The following is a 20,834-nucleotide window of genomic DNA, read 5'->3' as shown; positions in this document are numbered from 1 at the left end:
TTGAGGACGTTGAGGTTCTTTCAAGCAAGCAAATGAGATCATGTTCCATGGCCTCAGCTAAATTCACCTAAAATTTGGTTTGCTGTTCACCCTCATAACTACACATTTCCTAGCAAGCAGTTTGCATTCTGTTAACTAACAGATGATGTGTAAAGAGAGACAGGAACACAGAAATCAGGAGAAGCAGCACAACTGCAGTCAGCATGAGACACTGTGACGAATCTCTGAAAACTAAATTTATCATCAATGAGACACAAACCTTTAGTTATCTTGGCCTATTTTCCATCCTCATTATAAAAGTAACAACAAAACACGTTTAGACTCATAGCAGTTTTCAACATCAAATTTAGCTAGTGCTACAGTAGGTGAGCTCAGTTTTACTAACAAGGGCCTTTAAGAAATTTTACCCTTCTATTTGCCACTAATGCTTGGTGGTGGGTTGGCTCCGGTGGAATTCAAACATCCTACTAGCTGCTTATTCATTTTCCCCCTTTGGCAAACAAGGGAAAGGGGTATCAGCTCTGCCATGGAGCACCTCCTCCTCTGACAGATGTTCCCCCTGATGTTTATGACTTATTCTTTTCCCATCCTTTTCTCTCTAAGGCATTTTCTGCCATTTCTTTAATGTTATCACAGAAGAGCGATCAGATGGGTTATTAGGCTTAGCTATATCCTGCATTTAGTCAGCTGGAGACAGCTGTGTGCAGCATGGGGGCAGTCCATGGCATCCTCTCTCAAAGTCTATTGCTTCAGCCTCTCCTGCAGTTAACACTGTCATTTACACCCAGTACACAGTTTTATATATCCTATGATAATATCACACGGCTGCACAATTTCCTCTTGCCTCTCCTCATTGGCATTTAGATAAGTTTCATTTGACTCTATGGATATATGGCATTGGCACCAAATTGTGTTCACAATAACCTGAACATTTATGCTAGTATGTAATGCTTCCTGTAACCTCTGGACTTAGCTTATACAACCAAGACTGTGTATTTTGACAGTGAAGTGGACCACAGGCTCTTCAGTCCAAGCAACGTAAGCAAGGAGCCTAAAGTACCCATGGACTCATTTTATTTGTTCTGATTTTAAGCAGCAATAAGAACGATGAATCTCCATTTCACTCTCATAATTGACAAAAATACACTTCGAATGACGAGTCAAACACTATCAGGCATCTCACTAGAAAACGAAACAATCCTACAAGGGAGCACATGCTGTCAGATGTCACCTGATTTCAGAAAGCTGTAGGAAAGAGGCACAGAATTTGTTCTAGCTGAACTACAGCCCCTCCCAAAACACAATGGCATTAAAAATAAAGGACTTACTAAAAAGCACTGAACAACATTCAGCAGTTAATCCTCTGAGCTCCAGCTAGTTCAAATGTATTCCTCTGACCTGACTTTGCTCTAGTGAATCTCGTGACCTCCAAAATCCCTCCAAAACATCTTCTATCAGCAGTTTTGGAGAAAGAGAAACATACTCATCCTCCCAGGAGAAAGGCGGCTTTTGACATAGGAGTGCATACATGACAGTGTGAGAGGCAAGAAGCTTCTGTAAGAACCTAAATCCATTTTTTTTTTCCTTTATTTTCTAAGGAAATAACTATCCAGTGAATGATCAGTGTCCAGCGAAACTTTCATGGGTAAGTTCAAATGAGGAACTTCTTTCAGCAAGCACTATAGAACATGCATCATTAATTGAATGCTGTCACAGCTCCAAGAACCCTAATGAAGAGATTCTTGCACTCAAAATTATCCTGTAGAAATAAAAACTTGCCTCAACTTCAGTGTATTTAAGCCATTTAAGAATTAGAACTTGCCACTTTTTGAAAACTGTATTTTATTCAAAGAAAACAGTGAGAATGAGGTACCATGTGCATCTCACTGTATCATTATCAAGTGTACTAGTTATCACTAGTCCTTCTTTGTTTCTTTGGTCATGATGTGTGTCACATCAAGGTAATCATAAGAACGACATCAAAAGCTCTAATGCAATACGTAAATGAAGCAGACAAAACAGCTCACAGTTCTACTTTTTGCCTACTTCTACATTTTTAAATCAGAATTACTCTTCCATGCCTCTATAAAACTATTATTTTCTCAGCTATCATGCTGATTCTGTAACCTACATTTTTCATTAAGTAAATGGAATTACTCTAACAAATAGCTTTTGTGATAGGAAGGGGATAGGAGCAGGGCAAGGAGGAAATGCATCGGGCAGCTGCTAAGGAATGTTAAAACATGGCCAGACTAGATCAATATTGGGTGCACAACTTCAAATTGCATGTAACAAAGTATTATCCTCTGTCCCCAAAGAGCAGCAATAATCCTTCAGTACTGCTGCTCACATTACAAGAGATGTCTTTTCAATTATCTCAAAGGCCAGATTTACCATGCTCTATTCACCAGTTCAGAAGCCCATTAATAACTATCTCAGGAATCCTGCCTATCATGTGATTTCCAGTCTGACACATATCTTATGAACTGAGCCAGTGTCTCCCCTAACATGTCAAAATGTTTATCACTTCCAAGACTGACAGTTGAAAGCCAGAGGACAACCCATCTTCCTTTTAACTCAGCATTATCACTGAACACAGTTACCACCAAAAGCTGTACAAATGAATAATCGAACAAGAATTATGAATACAAAGTATTAATGTCATGACACAGGACAACACGTTGGAAGGAAACCTAAAGCCTTTGGCTAAGAGTTCTGTAAGTTGAACACATTACTTCTTATAAAAGTTTTCTGAAACAAAGACAACTGCAAGCACTGAGCTCAGGTTGTTTCACAGTTTGTTTCACAGAAACTCCACTGTATTGCTTCCTTATTCCCTCTCCTCAAAAGGAGAGGAGGAAAAAAAAATTGTCTCAAGGGTTGAGATAAAAACAGGAAGATCGGTCATCAATAACTATCACGGGTAAAACAGATTCACTGTAGGGAGATTAAAATAATTTATTACCTATTACTGACAGATTAGAGCAGTGAGGAACTAAAGGCGACCTGAGAACACCAAGGGCAGCTGCTGATCACAGAAGCCACCCCTGCAGTCTTCCACTACCAAAGCCTCAGCACATAACCCTAATATATCTACACTGCCACGCATAAACCAAACATATCATATTAAGACACCCAAAGTAGCTTGCACATGTCAATCTTGGGTCAGTTTACAACAAAGCAGCAACACTTATCTGGTGCTACAATGTAGTCAATCCTCTTGAACACAGCTGAGTGCTTCAAACAAATTTTGATTAGAACTCAGATTAAAAAGGATTTTAAAACCAGTTTCATTTTAAAATCAGTTTTAAGGGAAAAAAAATCACAATAGAATAGTTTGAACTATATGAATGGAGTCTGCAGAAAAAAGGCAAAGTGACTGAAGATCATTTACAAACCTTAATGTTATTAACAATAATCATTACTGAAGAGCTATATTCAATTTGGGTTATTTAAAGAAATATTTATGAGAAACCACATCATCCCACCCTTCTGCAAAGAACAGACAAGAATACAGTGTAAGAACTACATTTACAATGTAGTTGTACAATACAGTAAGAACTACATTTACACATTGAAAGAAGCAGTAAAGATTCACATATGTAAGACAGATATTTTAGAATAAACACAAGAAGAGAATTACTTTCACAACAGAATTTTACCATATCACAGGAAAATCTTTTCAGTATAACAGAACAATGCGCTAAAATTGCTCTTGTAAAACCCTTTCGATACTGTAAGAGTGTAAAATGAAGTTAGGTCTTCACGGCAATTAAAAGTGACAGTTTTATAAAACAATCACCTGCAACAAGGTGCTGGCAGTTCTCTGCTCCCCATGATGTTGGAGGTCACTGAGTATAAGCTTAGGCACTAAGCAAAGAAATCTGTTCGTGTTGAAATGACCTTTCCTGCCTCAGCTCTTCAGTACACTTGTATAACACCACCCATAAAACACCACCTGAAACAAACCCACCTCTCCCTCCCTTGAAACCTCCCCCAGCTGTATAGCTTAAATGCCTTTCAACAGGTCCTCAATCCTTCCATGTGTTGCCCAATTCATTACCTTAGCAGGTACAGAAAGGCTCTCCTGTTGTGGAGGTACATTTACGTCAGTTTGAAACATTGCAGCATGTGCTGCCCACCTGAATCACACTCAAAGATCACTGTACAGTGAGTGCCTTGTCTCCTGAAATATATTTAAGCTACAGCATTCCATATACAAAAGGGTAACAAAACAAATTATAAAAAGCTATTTTAACTATACACTCAAAGCAGTCTCCAAGGACAAGCAGATTCTATCTTCCTTACATAAGAAGAAATGCCTGTTAAGTTTGAGGATCTTCCCTAACTTTAGTTAAAATTGTATAATAGTTCTGTGGAGAACCATATCATGCTTCTATTTCTAAGGCTGAACAGCATCACACTAAAGGGTGCGATGTTAGCATCATTTTACATATACAAACACTAAAATTCTGTATATGTTATTGGTTTTCAAGTGAGATTATCTCAAAATGATAGATGATAACAGAGTAAAGGAAGCTTGAATCAAGCACAATATACTCTTCTTTATCATAATTATTGCTATTACACAGATTTCATAGACTCCACTCCTGACATCAGTAATTGACAAGAATAAAGAATAAGCTAAAACAGGGACTTCGTGCACTGAAAGTAAGTTTAGATATTCCAAGCTAGTAATGTACATAGTCATCAGTAGAGGCAAAAATACTCTCAGCTGATGCTTTATGCTGGCCCAAATTGCACTAGTTATGAGACAGTATCTGTAGTTTGCAAATTGCTTAAACAAAGCATCTGAAGTTTAAATGTAGAAGAGAAAAAAATGGCAAACATATTTAAGAGAGCTTTCACACTAAAGTTTTACTTCAGCTTTGTTTGGGACTGTGCTTGCAGGCTTCTCCATCCCAATTCTTTTGCATAAGAGGCAAATGTCCATATTACGTATTTAACATAAAAGCCTCTCAAACCAGTAGGAAGCTTTCAGTTCAATCATGCTTTATGTACTAAAAGGTTAACAAATGGGAGAGTCTTGCTAGCACAAATAATACCATTTCAGCCTATGATCTCAGCAACACACAAGCTAAGCAAGTTCAGTACCCACAGCATTTGAATGAAGAGGAAAAAAACGAACAAAAACAACATGCCACCTGATGCTATAAAATTGGCCCTCAGATGTTATGGGCAACAGCAGCTTTCCAAAGGTACTACCCTTTCCCACCAGTTGGTATTGTTCCCTGAGAATGGCTCAAAAGAGGTACAAGGAAAGAGGCCTTACTATTTTAAGGAAAGAGGATCATTCAGAGATAATTATCTCCACTCCAATGATATATCTTCAGTTACATCATTTAATCTCAATTTCCTAGTTTTCTCATTTTATAAGGATGTTCATGCTAACCTTTCAAATAAATACTTGGATGTATTGCGATTGTATAGATGTTTTAAAATAAAATACATGTGCATTTTAATCATTGTAACAACTGTTAAGGCAGGGGTTCTGAATAAGAACTATGCCTCTTCATGAATAAGTAAGCGTGTAGGATGTTGGATGCTGGAGTTCTAGCAAAACTAGTTCTGTGCACTCTCTCCTTTAAATTCTCCCTGCAAGGCCTTTTTAGAATAGAAAAGGTAGATTCTTCATTCATTTCTCATATAGAACTGTGGACTAGTTTTTCACGCTCTGTAGAAGAGTTTTTATCTGTAACCAGATGCATGCCATTGATTAATTTATCTTCTTCTCTAAGCTGTATTTTGAAATCCTTGGAAATTAAAGTTGTAGTGCAAACATATTACACATTGTTTGAATTAGATAAAATTTACATTTTATTAGAAAGATTCAATACTATGTTTTCTTTTAAGATGTTCTTCCTTGGGACTTAATAGAAGAACAATTCATTTCACTGTAACAGATGTAGTACTGAGCAGTTGTTAACCTTTGATGAGAAGGTTACATCAGATACCAAGTAAGGGGTAAATTAAACTGATGATTGCCCTTGTTTAATTGCTTTTGAGTAGTACTCAGTATGTTTGAACACACAGTGAATTATTACCGTACCCTGCTGCTATCCATTAACACCAAGATCAAGAATTTTTTTTTTTTTGCTGCAGCCATAGAGAAGGTGATAAAGGTTTTAATTACAAGCAGATTTAATTTAGAATCTATTAGTGCAATTTATCCATGCATACGGAAGATGTTTTTCTGAACCACTCTGTAGGTTCAGTGCTTCTTGGGAAGAATTAAGACTACCAGTTGTTAGTATATAGTCTTCAAATATCAAAGACTTCTGCTTCCTTCACAATGAACACTAAAAATCTCAGACATTTTCTTCAGATGTTTGATATTTCAAGAAAAATGCACTGGATCTTATCTGGATTTCTCTTATTTGATTCAGCTTAAAATAAAAGTAAACCATTTCATTACTTGTATTTAATTCTTAAGGAAAAATAGACAGCAATACAACGTGCACAACAAAAAGAACCACATTAAGAAATGTATAAGCTTTCTCAGCATGAAAAAGCTCCCAATATTTTGTGGTTTACTCACTGAAAAACTGTTTTACAAAATGAGAATCTTAAATCTTAAAAAGCTCTCAAATATTAAGTACTGCAAAAACAGTAAAGACAGTTCAGCTCAAGTTGTACTGAAATTCTGATATATTATAAAGCCCTAGATGAAGTATTCCACAAACATTATAAACACAGGCTAAATTAAAATAACCGTTAAACAAAATACTGTATTTGTTATTTTGCATTTTATATAAAGAACAAGTGTAACCTAACATTTAACATTACCTAATGTCATACAGAGTCTATGGACTCTGGATAGCTACTGTGGAAGGTTGAGAACTGATCATTTAACAATTCAGTGATTCAAACCACCAGAACAAAACTTAAGGAACTGTCACAAATCAAACAGGTTTCAAAGCTTCATGATGTATTTTAAACAGAAGCTGTATACTTAGGGAATAATCTCTCAGATATCAGCTATCTCACAGACTTTTTTCAAACTGGGAGAGCTTTTTGTTTTGTTTTTTGTTTGTTCTTTTCTGCAGTTACACCGAAATATTAGGGTCTGGCTTTGCTAGATGCACAACACTAAAATGAGCAGGTTCATACTGGGGTGAGAAGAAGCTGTTGTCCATTACATCAAGCCATTATCTTAGGAATAGAAGCCAGCTTCCTTGATGAAACAAAATAAGATAAAGCAGCAAACCTCTCTTATGGAAAAAAACAATGTATTTAGATCATCACATATTTAAGCCACATTTTACAAAATTATCGATGAAACCTTCCAGTGAATCTCCCTTCCAGTTCTTAGCTTTCCATTCTCTATTGGAAAACTAAACTCAAATCAGCCCGCAGAGCTGAAGCCCCAATATTCTTTTCAGGTTTGTGACTCTAATAAGGTGAACTTGTGGCCCAATCTGCAATTTTATCATTTTTGCTAATATTGTAGAAAGAGCTGGAAGGGTGATAACTCAAATTAGTTTCACAACCTTTAATAGTAGTGAAAGCACTAGAATCTATGCATAAACTGTTTCTGAGTGAAGAGTTAATGAGTCCCTATATCAAAGCACTGAGCTTCCATGCTGCTTGAGTGGAACAAGGGATCTAAAATCTATCATCTTTATCCACAGGATATCAGTGTGCTATTTCCTGCACTACTGCATTCAACTACATTCATTCATTCATACACATGGTGCAGACACTGGCAACAAAGCCGGGACTGAACCTCAAAAGGACATCACGATCACTTGATAAGGTACAGTGACAAGCTGTGCCAGCCGTAAACAGCATACTAGGGTGAAAAGCTCCTTAACCTTCAAAGGTTTACTCTCAACTCCTTGTCAACTACCACAGACTCTTCCCCAGGAGCTAGTAGATATTATGCACAGAAACTGTCTACGTAATATGAACTTGTCCAAATACATGAAAAGTGATTTAATTCTTTTCAAAATAAAAGTAGAAGCAACAATAACATGTTTTAAAGCTGCTTTGGAAATAAGTCAGTTTTCTTTCCTTCAAATTTACTAGTTACTTAGTAATTACTTATTTGTATGTGCTCTATGGAAAAGTAAAAACAGCATGCACAAACACAGAGGACTTTGTGGATCCAATGAGTTTAGAGAAGAACAGCACAAGACTTGAAGGCACTTTTGGTCAGAATTCCAGAATGTTTAAGTAGAACAGTTTCATCAAAAATAAATAAATCAAAAACTCCAGCTATTTTCTGCCAGCTGTCAAAGCAGATAATGATGCATATCTTAAATTTGAGGCTCACTTAGATTGTTGCAGTTTGAAGAGTTAATTGCATGACATCCCTCCCTCCCCACAGGAGAAAGGAAACAGAATAGGAAAAATGACTTGATTGAAGTAAGGAATGATATGGAATACTGATAAAACCAGGACAGATATAGCTTCTGATGTGCATACTTCAAATTTGAGGCTCATTCAGATACACCTTTTGACATAGAAAACAACAATGCAGTAGTTTGTGTTTACTGCGTTCTTCATTCTACAAATCCAACATAAGGAAGTAGAAAGTTACCTTAGCTCTATTTTTTTAATGTAGATCAACTGTGTATTTGTACATCTTTGTACACTTAAGTATTTTCCAAATACTTAGTCAGGAACAGAGACCTTCTTCCAGTTAAAGATGACATAAAGCAGACTGACCCTGGCCAGAATGGATTCCAAGTAGGTCTTTGGTACATTCATTTTTCCAGCTATTCTGTTCAGTAACTGATCTCCTAAGGACACTGTCTAATAATGACAAAAGGTACTTCAAATACTCTGTCATGGTCATACAACATCAAAATAGTCATGAAAAATCCAAGTAATTCGTATGGAATACCAAGAAATTCATCTTTGCATAATGCACCACACCTTGTTAGACAAAGATAGATCAACAAAAAAATTTAGCGTGCTAGTCTCAGCTGAAAATGACTGCCATCCTAAGCAAAAAAGAAGATATAACATTTACCTTTATCAATAATTATAGAAGGGAGGTAGAGATTTGTGATGCACGGTATCATGCTCAGAATATGTTTGCAATACAATAGCTTAGACCACGTTATGGCATTAAGTTACCCAATGTTGTCAGGGGACAATACTCCCACACCAAACATCACAGTGTTAGAACACTATCTAATACACAGAGATAACTTAAAGAACTGGCTAACTACAGCTGCAAATGCTTATTTAAAAAAAAATATACATAAAGAAATGAAAGAAAAACCCTGCTATATTTTCATATCCCAAAATTAAACCATAATAGTTCTGATTCCTTCATTCAGCTCATTTGTCTTCTTGCCTGGAAGGTTAGCAGTCAAGCTTTCAAGTCTTTGTGCATATGTTAATCCCCAGGTTGCACCTATTAAAGACAGTGCATTTAAAAGTCTGTGCCAGAGAACTCATCCATAATAGAAAGCTGCATTCAGATAGATTTTATATGTGAATAATTATAGGAGACCTGCAGAGTATGCCCTCAGGTAAGTTGAGTTTTGTCTTGGTGGAAAATGTCTTCAGACAGTCTGTTCTCTTAGACTTTCTAAGGATTCAGACAATGTAACATTTTGCTTGAAAACTCATTCTAATTTCCATCCTTAACCAGTAGGAGTCCAGCCATTCTCATACATGAGTTGCTTCTCTTTATTAAGTATGCAAGCATACAATACATAAGATGTCTCCTGTACCTAGCTAGTTAATAAACAATTCTTTGCTTCTCTGAAGAAGCCCCTGACCCACCTTATCTTTTGGTGATCTGTCGGCATGCATCAGTTTATAAATTCAGTGAAAGATGTTCTATTCTACAACAACCTTTAGAGGCTCAAAATTTGTTTAAACAGATGAGAAACGTACACAGATCATTACTGATTCTTAAATGAAATGCCACATGATAAGCACTAAACCTCAGAAATGATGATAACCTTCGTACACTGATGGTCAACTACTTTTGGTACACTCAAAGCAGCATATCAAACTCAAAAGACTTATTTTATACTGGTTTAAGGCCTGGAAAAGCAGGAGTAAAAGCCCTGTTCTGAACTCATAAACATAACTCATAATTAAGATATGGAGACATTATTTGGTTTGGTAGGAGCAGATTGGGGAGGAAACATTCCTCCTCCTGCAAGGGAAGATCAGATTTGTGACCACCTGCAGAACCTGAACATCCAAAAGTCCAGGGTACCAATACAATATGTCCTGGAGGAATTAGCTGATGTAGTCACCAATCCACTCACAATGATATTTAAAAAGTCATGGCAATGAAGTGAACAGCTGGTGACTGGAAAAAAGGCAATATCACACCCATTTCAAAGGTAAAAAGAATGACCTCGGAAACTACCAACTTGTAAGTCCCACCTCAGTGCCAGGAAAGATCACAGAGCAGGTCCTCCTGGAAGCTATGCTATGGCACATGGAAGATAGAGAGGTGACATGGGAGAAGCAGCATGGTTTCATCAAGGATTAATCCTGTTTGACCAACCTAGTGTGCTTTTATGATGGTGTCACTGCATCAGTGGACAAGGCAAAGGCCACTGATCTCATCTGGACTTCACGAGGCCTTTGACACGGTACCCCACAACAGACTACTCTCAAAACTGGAAAGATATGATGACCGGACTGTTCAATGGACAAAGAACTGGCTGCAGGATCAAGTCCAGAATGTGGTGGTCAGTGGCTCAATATCTGGATGGAGACCAACGACAACTGGTATCCCACAGGGTTCAGTGCTGGGACCAGTACTCTTTAAAATCTTCACTGACATTGACAGCAGGGTCAGCTGTATCTTCAGCAAGTTTGCTGAATGACACCAAGCTGCAGGGTGCTGTCAACACACCCAAGGGACAGGATACCATCCAGAGGGACCTAGACAGGTTTGAGCAGTTAGTCGAGGTGAAGCTCATGAGATTCAGCAAATTGAAGTGGAAAGTCTAGCACCTGGGTCAAGCCAACCCTCACCACCAATACAAGCTGGGAGATGAAAGGATTGAGGGCAGACCTACCAAAAAAAGGGTACTGATGAGAAGCTGGACATGAGGCAGCAACGTGCCCTTACAGCCCAGAAAGCCAAGCCTGGGCTGCATCAAAAGAAACATGTACAACACGTTGAGGGAAGTGATTCTGTCTGTGTGCTCTGGTGTATGCCTCACCTGGAGTACAGCATCCAGATGTGGAGTCCTCAGTAGAGGAAAAACACTGACCTGTGCAACTGCATCCAGAGAAGGGCCTCAAAAATGATCCAAGGGATGGAGCCTCTCCTACAAGGACAGGTTGAAATAACTGTTTGGCCTGGAGAAGACAAGGCTCCAAGGTGACCTGATAGTCACCCTTTAATACCCGAAGGGGAACTACAGGAAAGAAGAGAACAGATTCTTTAGCAGCGTCTATTATAATAGGACAAGGGGAAATGGTTTCAAGCTTAAAGAGGGTAGATTTAGGTTGGACATAAAAAACAAGTATTTTACAGTGAGGGTGGTGAGACACTGGAACAGGTTGCCAGGAGATGTGGTGGATGCCCCATTCCCTGAGACAGAATCAGAGTCAGGCTGGACCAGCCTCTGGGCAAACAGATCTAGATGTTCCCGTTCATTACAGGGGAGTTGGACTACATGACCTTTGAAGGTCCCTTTCAACTCTAAGGGTTTTATGATTCTACTTGTATTCACACTAAATATGAACAAACTAAAATTTAATGCAAAAAAAAAGAGAAAGCAAAAAATGGTGAAACATGCAGTTTAAAAGAAAATAAAATATAGTGAAAAAACCATGAAGATCAGACACTAAAGCAGATCATCTGCTTTCCCCCCCCACACACAGCTTACAGCCATTGTAGATCTAGTGTCCTGCAAATAAAACAAGTTACTCTTAAGGAAATCCCCTTAATTTTAGTTTCTTGTGTATGAGAATATGAAGATCTTAATTCCCACTCTGAATTTCACACTAGAAGGGCTGAAACATTTTCCATCAATGTGATTTTTAACAAAGAAAACAAAACACCAACTGCTATTAATTTTCACCAACATTTATCATATCTGCCGAGCCTTTAAAACATTCAGTTTAAACCCCTTCTGTGACTTCACTTCTGATTCTAACTCTTCTGCTTCTCTCTCTCCTCAGATCACATAGACTGGCACTGCAGTTTTGTAGTCTCAGAATACTTTTTGCACAGAGGAGCCAGAGACACCCTTAAAGCCATAAACCCAGACAGACTTTGGTCAATCAACACTAGAAAAGTGTTTTTTAAGTACAAGAAAAACAAATTTTTCAGAACTTACACCCACATTTTCATCCTTTTCTGCTGATTCTCATTTAGCAATGCCATTTGTAATTCAGCAAACATCAACTTATACTTGCTGATTGAGAATCAGAATGTTCTACATCAAATCCTGTAAACCTCTATTTCCAGTCTGGTGCTAAGTGATGGATGTCCATTAGCATAATGATGCAACAAATCCTTCCAAAATCATTCCAATTTTCACCTAAACTTAGGATTTACTTTCTACAATCAATTCAGACCAGTCTTACTACCTCACAGCACCAGTCTGAAGAACCAGAAGTGAGAAGGCAGTTTACAAACATAAAAATGAAAAGGTACAGAATAAAATAGCTGCACAAAGGAATGGAAATTTGTCTCTCTGTAGCCTTCACCAGAATGATATCCATCACTGCCTGCAGCTGTCTCCCTCTCCTTGTTTGTTCTCTGTAAAGAATTTGCATGTTGTAAAAACCACAAAATAGATGTTGTGGTAGTGTCATATGAAAGATCACATAGAAACATTCAACCATTACTCAAGTGTGCAGTGTCTCCATTGTAGAATGCAATTTTCTGGTACATATTTGGACTCGGTTCTTTGAATGAATTGTCAGAAGAAGGCTCACAAGAATGGATTTGATATTGCAACAACATTCCTTCCGCGTGATCCAGTTAGAGCTGTTCACACTAATGCCTCATGCTTCATATACAACATCGATCTGAAATGCATGACATCTATTTTCCCAGCACTGCTGGCTTATTCTTCATTGTAAATCAGGAGAGAAAGTAGTTTCAGAGATTGTAATTGTTTGTCATGTAAGAGACAGTTTAGTTAATGAATTTCCACAATGTCTGAAGGAGTAATAATTTATAAATTTAAATATAATTTATTTAATAAAAATGAATCCAAACAGAACGATCATAAATTAAACAATATCCAAGTCTTTACTAAAGATAACTTCTTTGCCTTTTTATCTCTTGGAAAGATTAAAATGAATGCTCCAAAACATACATGGTGTTAAAAAAAACCATGGAAACTATTAAGAAGTCCTTAGCAAGCTCCTTTAAGAACTTTAAAATTGTACCAGATTCGTATACAATACAACCCATACTATGACTGAATTGTTTTAGTGTAGTAATGCACAGTATAAAATGATCACTAAGAAATTTAACTATTATAAGCAACAGAGCAGCTAAGGAAGAGTGAGAAGGCCAGATTTTTAGTAAATACTATCCCTAAAAAATAATTTTTATAAATAAAAGAAGTGTGACTGGCATACCCAGAAAGACCCCAGAAGCAGCAGCCTCTCTATTACTCATTCAAAAACATCCGTCAGTTAAAATAAATAGAAGAATTCCTCCCCAAAAGCCAATTTGTTATTTTGTTAAAAATGCATAAAATGAGTTACTTTAACATCAATTTTACCTGATTTAATAACTATTTTAATTCTAATTCTCCTATGTTTAACATAGTTTCATAACTTTTTCCTGATATACAAATATATTTCCCCTGCATTTTTATCATCATTTGAACTACTGTCTTATTTCTTTTGACAGTGGAAGACTTCCTAATGGAAGAACAAGGCTTGAGAAACAGAAGATGGACAGCATCTTTGAACATGACAGCACACAGCATGTGGTAATTTTTAGTTAGTCAGGAAGACTGATCTCACAGAAAGCTTGCATGTCTTGCAAAGTAAAATGTCATACGCAGTCTCACATTTTAGTTGTCAAGACGCACCTTTCAGTATTCAACCTTTTCCAAAATAATTTTGATGTTAACTCAGTTCTGTGGCTTTCAGTAATTTACATAAAACGCCTGAATTATACATAAACTAAACTAGAAATAACAAAGTCTTAAAAGATATTCAAGAAGCCAGTAGCCAGTTTCAAAGTTCAAACTTATCTACTGTATATATAGTGACATGAGGCTCAGACTACATTTTCTATTTGAACATAGGCATTGTCAACAATAGACAAAGGTGAACACCAGACACAGAAAAACACAGCAACACACCTTTGTTATTCACAAATAACTGACAAATCCTCCTAATTCACCATGACTACGAAAGAACAAGAGAAAGCTGAACTACTGTATCTGCTCCCAGTGAATATCTTTAGGCATAAAATTGGCCAAACTGTACCTGAAGTGGCCAAGAGAACTTACAGCACTAATACCAACCACAGTTCATAGCTTCGGTATCTAATGTCTCTAGATCTCTGATAATGCCAAAAAGATGACCAGTCAAAAAAAAAAAAAATCAGTTGGACTCATTTGTAAGGAAAGAGTTAATACTGAAAACCAAATTACAAAGGAAAAACCTGTGCACCTTTGTCACTGATGCTGAAAAAACTCATTATGTACATACTCTCATTGTTAAAAGTTCTCAATTAAAGATTAAAATTCCCTGTTGGTACTTCCGTGCATTTTCCCTCTTCCTTCTATTGAGCACCACCTTAAGAAGAGTCTGACTTCCATTTTCTCTGTAGCATCCCAGAAGACAGCCAACAGCAATAAGATCCTATCTTTTTTCCTCCTAAGACCTAACCACCTTGCATCTTTCTACCCCTGCTCACATGCATTGCATATTGTTTTCCAGTTAACAGACAATACAGAAGTCTTATACATTACAATAGCTGAAGAATACAGTTTCTTCTTCAGTCATATCCAACCTCTTTAGCTTGAAAAGCTATAGAATTCCAGCCCACTCAATGTTTAGTGTGGGTTTTGGTTTTGTTTGGTTTTTGTTTTGAAAGAAGAAAAGCATTTCTTTGGAGAAAAAAGAGAAAATGCCAGGATTTGATTTTATTTTCATTCCAACACAAAATACAAATGAAACATTCAGAAAGAACACAAAAAGAGAATCCAAAACTGGTGACAGTGTAATGGTTCCCGGTCATACTCCAATCATTTTAAACATATGAGCTTTATAACAAAATTCTAACTGAAGTCACTTAAAATGCTGGCAATGCGTGCCTTATATTTTGCTTCAGAAGCATTCTGCAATCTTCTGTGCGTTTCCACAAGATTTTGAACATTTAAAATTCCTCTGTACCAGATTAAGACCTTCAATCATTCATATTAGGTCTGTATATTGAACTGGGATATTCCTCACTGTTATTTACACCTTCTCTAATCTCCAATGAAACATCAACATCTCCCCAGATCATTCAAACCCTGCAAATGTTACATCCTTCTTCCAACATGAAGAAATACATACAACGCAGAAAACGTGACCAACAAGCAATACAACTAGCTTTTACCTGTAGTAAATTTCTTAATTACTTATTTTGAATGGAAAATAAACCCAATAGTGTTTTGCTCCCAACCGTTTCCCCACCTTAAAAGGAAAAACACAGAAACAGTCTGAAAAGGTTTCTAGCCCTAGTCTCATTTTCTCACAGAAACCCAAACTTTCACCAAAGCCATTTTCAAAGATGTTCTTCATTAATATTTGCTCTCAAAAGAAAAATAATTCTATCTTCTTGCAAGGCCATGCTATTTGGAACTACCCTGCAATAGCAAACATCAGTTGTATTGACTCTCTCCACACCAGATAAGAATGTGGTCAGTTCTACTTAACTTCCTCAGTGAGAAAAAATTCTTATTCCATTTCATTCTTTCCTTTCTGAGAATAGCAATAATCCACCAAAATTTCAGACTTAGTGACAAATTATATTCACACTTTTTACAGTTCTTGAATACATTCTATTGCTACTGAATGCTATAAGGCCTTCCCCTCATTCCCCGTTCCTCTGGCACCAAGATTTGCCTCCTTGTTCATCCCCATTCAACAATTTTCACAAATCCTGAAGACTACTTAAGGCAGGCTAATTTGCTGAGTACTGAAGATACAGATATGATTGAGAATGACATACCTTATTTCATCACAATAGTTTTCTTTCAACATATAGAGAGACATTCAGGTTCGACATAGATGTTGGTTTAGCTATACTCACTATGTGCAGTTGCAGAAAGTCACCGAGTCCAGGGGCACTGTCAATCCGTACAAGAATGCCATCCTTCACTGTTGTGCTGAAGCCCACAGCAAGACGGTCAGTCCTCGTGCTTGGTCTGTCATTAGCTGGCCAGGTGTACAAGATGAGGCCTCCACTCTTCCCAAATATATAAGTGGCACCAGCTAGAAAACAGAAAATTCAGAGACAAAAGAATTACACATTATCTATTTGCCAACTCAGAAAATAGTTCTATGGCTTCTAAAAGGAATATACACAAACAGACGCTTTCATTAGTTAACTTGGTAAAAATAAAGATACTCCACTGACCGTGCTACTGACAGCAGGTAGAAGGAACCAGGAAAATTAAGTAGATGATGAAAATTTATTTCCAGACTCTGGCTGATAATAACTGATACAACGTACACTAAATCCTCTTTTGTGACAGATGACATTGTGGGCTCTCTGATACTGATAACATGCACTATAAGGTGCACAAAATGGTTATTTAGACTACTCTCTCCTGCTTAGCATACGCATTCTTCCTTCTCTAAAGTCACAAGTTTCCCTGCGTGGAGCCAAAACTCTGGAATGCTAGACTAGACTTTTTTTCTAACAGAAAGTTATGAAGTTAAAGTAGATTTTTAAAAGATCAGACAAAATGTATCTGTTCCTTCATCATAAGGTTTGCACTGTTAGACTCTATGACAAAAACTCCATTTCTTCCTTATGGAAGGTGTGTATCTCACATGAACACAGACAAAAGATGCTAATATTTCCAGTAAGTAATCCAAACATGTATGTTATTCAGAATATCTTAATGTTCCTACATGCATAACAGTGGAAGAAGGACAAGCAAATAAGCAACCATCTACTTTTAGTATAAATCACTCCAGGCATTTTTACTGTATGCAACTGCTGAAGTGTATTTCAGTTCCTCAATAAAGACAAGCAGCCCAAGATAAAGTGAAGAGTCTATCAAGAATTATGAATTTCATTAATGCTTAATATCATCCCAGACAATGCCTGATAACACAACACTTGTGAAGGGTGAGGGAGAGAACACCACAAAAAAACATCCAAATCAGAAACATGGGATTTAGTTTCATTTGGCTATCCAAAGGGAATATTTGGCCTCTTGGAAGCTGTCTTGTCTTCAGTTGAAGACTATTCACAACTGCATACTTTTTCTAAAACTTTTTAAGGCTTTTGGATATCTGGGACAGGTGTTTCTAACACCATTTCTCTTTACAGTTAGCCTGAAAATTTGTTCCTTCACCTTGTGTTTTGTTTTGTATTTGCTTAATTTTTTTTTTTCCTGGTTTATTTTTCAGACAACAGCAAACCTCCACAAAGCTGAACACTATCCTGCACATTGACAACAGCAATCTCAGCTCAGTAAGATATGCAAGTGAGGAATTTCCACTGCAGATAAAGAAGCTGAGAAGCAGAAGTATTCAGAAACCATTTTCTCACTTGTACTCAACACAGCAAGTTACAAGCAGGATTTTTATGACCCAGCCTCTGAGCCTCTTTGAAAACACAACCAAAATTGCCATCCTAGATCCAAAATTTCAGATGGGTCAGAGATGTGTCTCAATGTCCCAACTACCAACTGCACCTGAGTTTGTAAGTACTATAACAAAAGATCAGAAGCTACAAAATAGAAATGCAAACCACTCAGCTCTCATTTCAACATCAAGTATGAGAACTGCAGGAAGTACAGGGAAACTGGGTACATTTTTTGGTCTGAGAGAAACCATGACTAATGCTATTCTTTATCCCCCCAGGTGTACAAACCAGCAACGTGCATCAAGTAACCCTGAAGAGAACAAGTGTAGTTAGATGCAGAAAGAGGTTTTATTTTACACTCCTTACTTCATCTCTGCACTTGCCCATAAAGCTGCAGTGCCACTAAAGCTGAATTACATATTACACATTACCAGGGCAGCAAAAACTCAAGCACATAGAAGGAAAATTTATAAATAGCTGATTCAATGACAGAGTGAAAACGTATCCATGTTCCCGTCATATGCATACCTACCAGAACATACAATCACTAAATTCAAGTGTGTCTGAAGCCACAGTGAAGCAAGAAATTTCTCTCTGAGTTAGAAGAACAGAATAGCATAATGGAGCTTAGAACACCATTTCATTTTCAAAAAGATTAATTCTACAGACTGAACTCTATCCATTGATTCAGCTTTAGACTCAAGATGGGGAATACATAACATGCAAAATACATATAGAACACTTTTGTAAGTTTGCTTTAAAATCCATCCCCCAACTGTATATGTTAACTCAAATTAGCTGGCAATGACTGGTAATTATCTATAACTTCTGCCACAGTATGGGAAATCAACTGCCTACCATAAGCGAGTAACAAATATCCTCCTTCAATTCATTAGCTTGTTCTTAAAGTTGTGCACTGCATTACAGACTAAAACAAGGCACAGCAGTTCATTAAGTAAAGCAAGATGAGTTTATTTATTGTTAACAAACTCATGGATTAAGATTTGCTTTCCAAAACTATTCTCACTTGAATTCCAAGCAGGTTTATATGCAAAGACAAACTTCTGCAGTATTTATAGAAAGACAGACAATTTTGTTGCCTCTCTAAGATCCATTTGGATGCAGGTAGAGTATGTCAGAGCTCCTGTGAATGTCAATTATAACCAATTATGTCTTCATAGGCCTGTCATGGGACTTAAATGATTAAGAGAGCTCTTTTTTCCCCTTAAAGAGAAAGAATTCATCTCTAGGCTTATCTTGATGACATTTGGTACAATCAGAAAACAACCAAAAGCCGCTAGCCACTAGTCAAATTAACCTGATAATAGAAAGCTGATGGCTTGCATTTGTTTCCTTATTCATAGAATGATTTGGATTGGAAGGGACTTTTGAGATCATCTAGTTCCAACCCCCCTGCTATAGGCAGGGACACCTCCCTTAGACCAAGCTGCTCAAGGCCTCACCCTGGCCTTAAATGCTTCCAGGAAGGGTGCATTCACAACCTCACTGGACCACCTGTTCCAGTGTTTCACCATCCTCACAGTAAAGATACCTTTCTAACATCTAGTCTAAATCTACCTCTTTCAGTTTAAAGCCATTTCCTTTTGTCCTGTAACTACATGCCCCTATAGCTCCCTTATATAAGCTCCCCAGCTTTCCTGTAGGTCACTGTCAGGTACTGGGAGGGAGGAAATCATTGATATTGTCCATATCAAAGCTACTTGCATAATAATAGCTGGCCTGATTGACTTACCTATGCATAACTGAATACACAACTATTTGTTGGGTACATCAATGTCCCCTTCCCTGGGGCTAGTCTGGATGCGCACTGCCTTGTTTGGAAGCTGATAGGATGTTAACATTACACCAAAAACATTTCCCATATGAACAGAATGGTTAGTCTAGTCTAAACATGAGGTACAGACATTAAGTAAAAACTGGGGAGGAAGAATAATCAGAGTTACTACTACAGAGCCATCACATTAGGAAAAAAAAAATTTAAAAACCCAAAGATCTTACTTGAATGCTTCTATTTGACTGTAACAGCTGTGAATTTATGGAATTTGAAACAAGATAACCAAACAAGACAAAAAGTAGAATTACAACTCTAGATTTCAGAAGGGGAGATTTCAACTCTATGACAAGAACGTACAATTTCTGATAGGCCTTGTTTAAGCTAGAGCAAATGAGCAGGTTGGACTAGTTTACATCCAGAAGTTCCTTCCAATCCTAAGGAAATAATTATGCTTTGTTGTGCAGTATACAATTGTAGACTAATTAAGTAAATGGAAAGTTAAAACAACTGATGAAATTACGGTCTGTTCAGCTTGAGATCCTCTTGCTGTACCTAAGCTTCATTACATACTCCTTTATTGCACAAGGGCATGCATTTCTTTCCCCCAAAGGTATTCTCTATTCAACACTGACAATTGATAATACACTGTTAATGAGCATCTACTTGATATTTAGTTTTTCCTTATTGTTCAAGGCTTAGTTATACACTTCATTTAATAACCAACTCCAAAACTCCAACTACACCCTGGAAAAAGGAAACTCTGAAAGGCCAATTAATTCTATGGTATTTATTTTTTCACTGTTTCCACTGACTTACTTATACTTCACTAACAAAATTGTGCACAGAGTTATTTCCCTACTCAGTTGTGAGAAACCCCATTTCTCACAGTGCCCCAGGCCATATTTCCTGTATTAGGTGAAGAATATGCTCAGCTATTGTGCTGGAATGTTGCACACAAAATTTGGAGGCCAGAGAAAACAAGAACTAAGTAGGCTGCTCTGAAAGTAATGCTTATTTATTTCCATGAAAACTTTTTACAGATACTATTACAGAAATCACAATAACAATATTTGCTAGAGCAAATTCTCAGCTACAAAACATTGTTTTTCAACAGTCACTACTATTAGCTATTCATTGCATTTTTGCCAGCAATGAACAAGAGCTGGAATGACCCGCTCAAAAAATCTATACCAGCAGAGGTGCCCTACACTCACCACTGCTGAAATGCAACACCCATTGTTTCACTGTGCTAAGATTTGTTATTTGGTCTCCATAGATCTGCAGTCAGTGCACACT

The 20,834-nt window shown here is 37.2% G+C and overlaps 1 protein-coding gene across 8 annotated transcripts in view; it reads right to left on the bottom strand.

Annotated features, from left to right (window-relative positions):
• Positions 1-20,834, bottom strand: part of NRXN3 (neurexin 3) — a 938,203-nt gene that overhangs the window by 221,074 nt on the left and 696,295 nt on the right. For all 8 annotated transcript variants that reach the window (XM_090141457.1, XM_090141455.1, XM_090141456.1 and 5 more), the window contains one exon: positions 16,235-16,416. In XM_090141457.1, coding sequence (XP_089997583.1) covers positions 16,235-16,416 — 182 coding nt within the window. The remainder of the gene's footprint in view (positions 1-16,234; positions 16,417-20,834) is intronic.

The sequence above is a fragment of the Phasianus colchicus genome, chromosome 5, assembly GCF_987193195.1.
Source record: "Phasianus colchicus chromosome 5, bPhaCol1.hap1.1, whole genome shotgun sequence".
Taxonomy (NCBI): domain Eukaryota; kingdom Metazoa; phylum Chordata; class Aves; order Galliformes; family Phasianidae; genus Phasianus; species Phasianus colchicus.
Note: the sequence above shows the minus strand (reverse complement) of the source record. Positions and strands in the feature narration are given on the sequence as shown.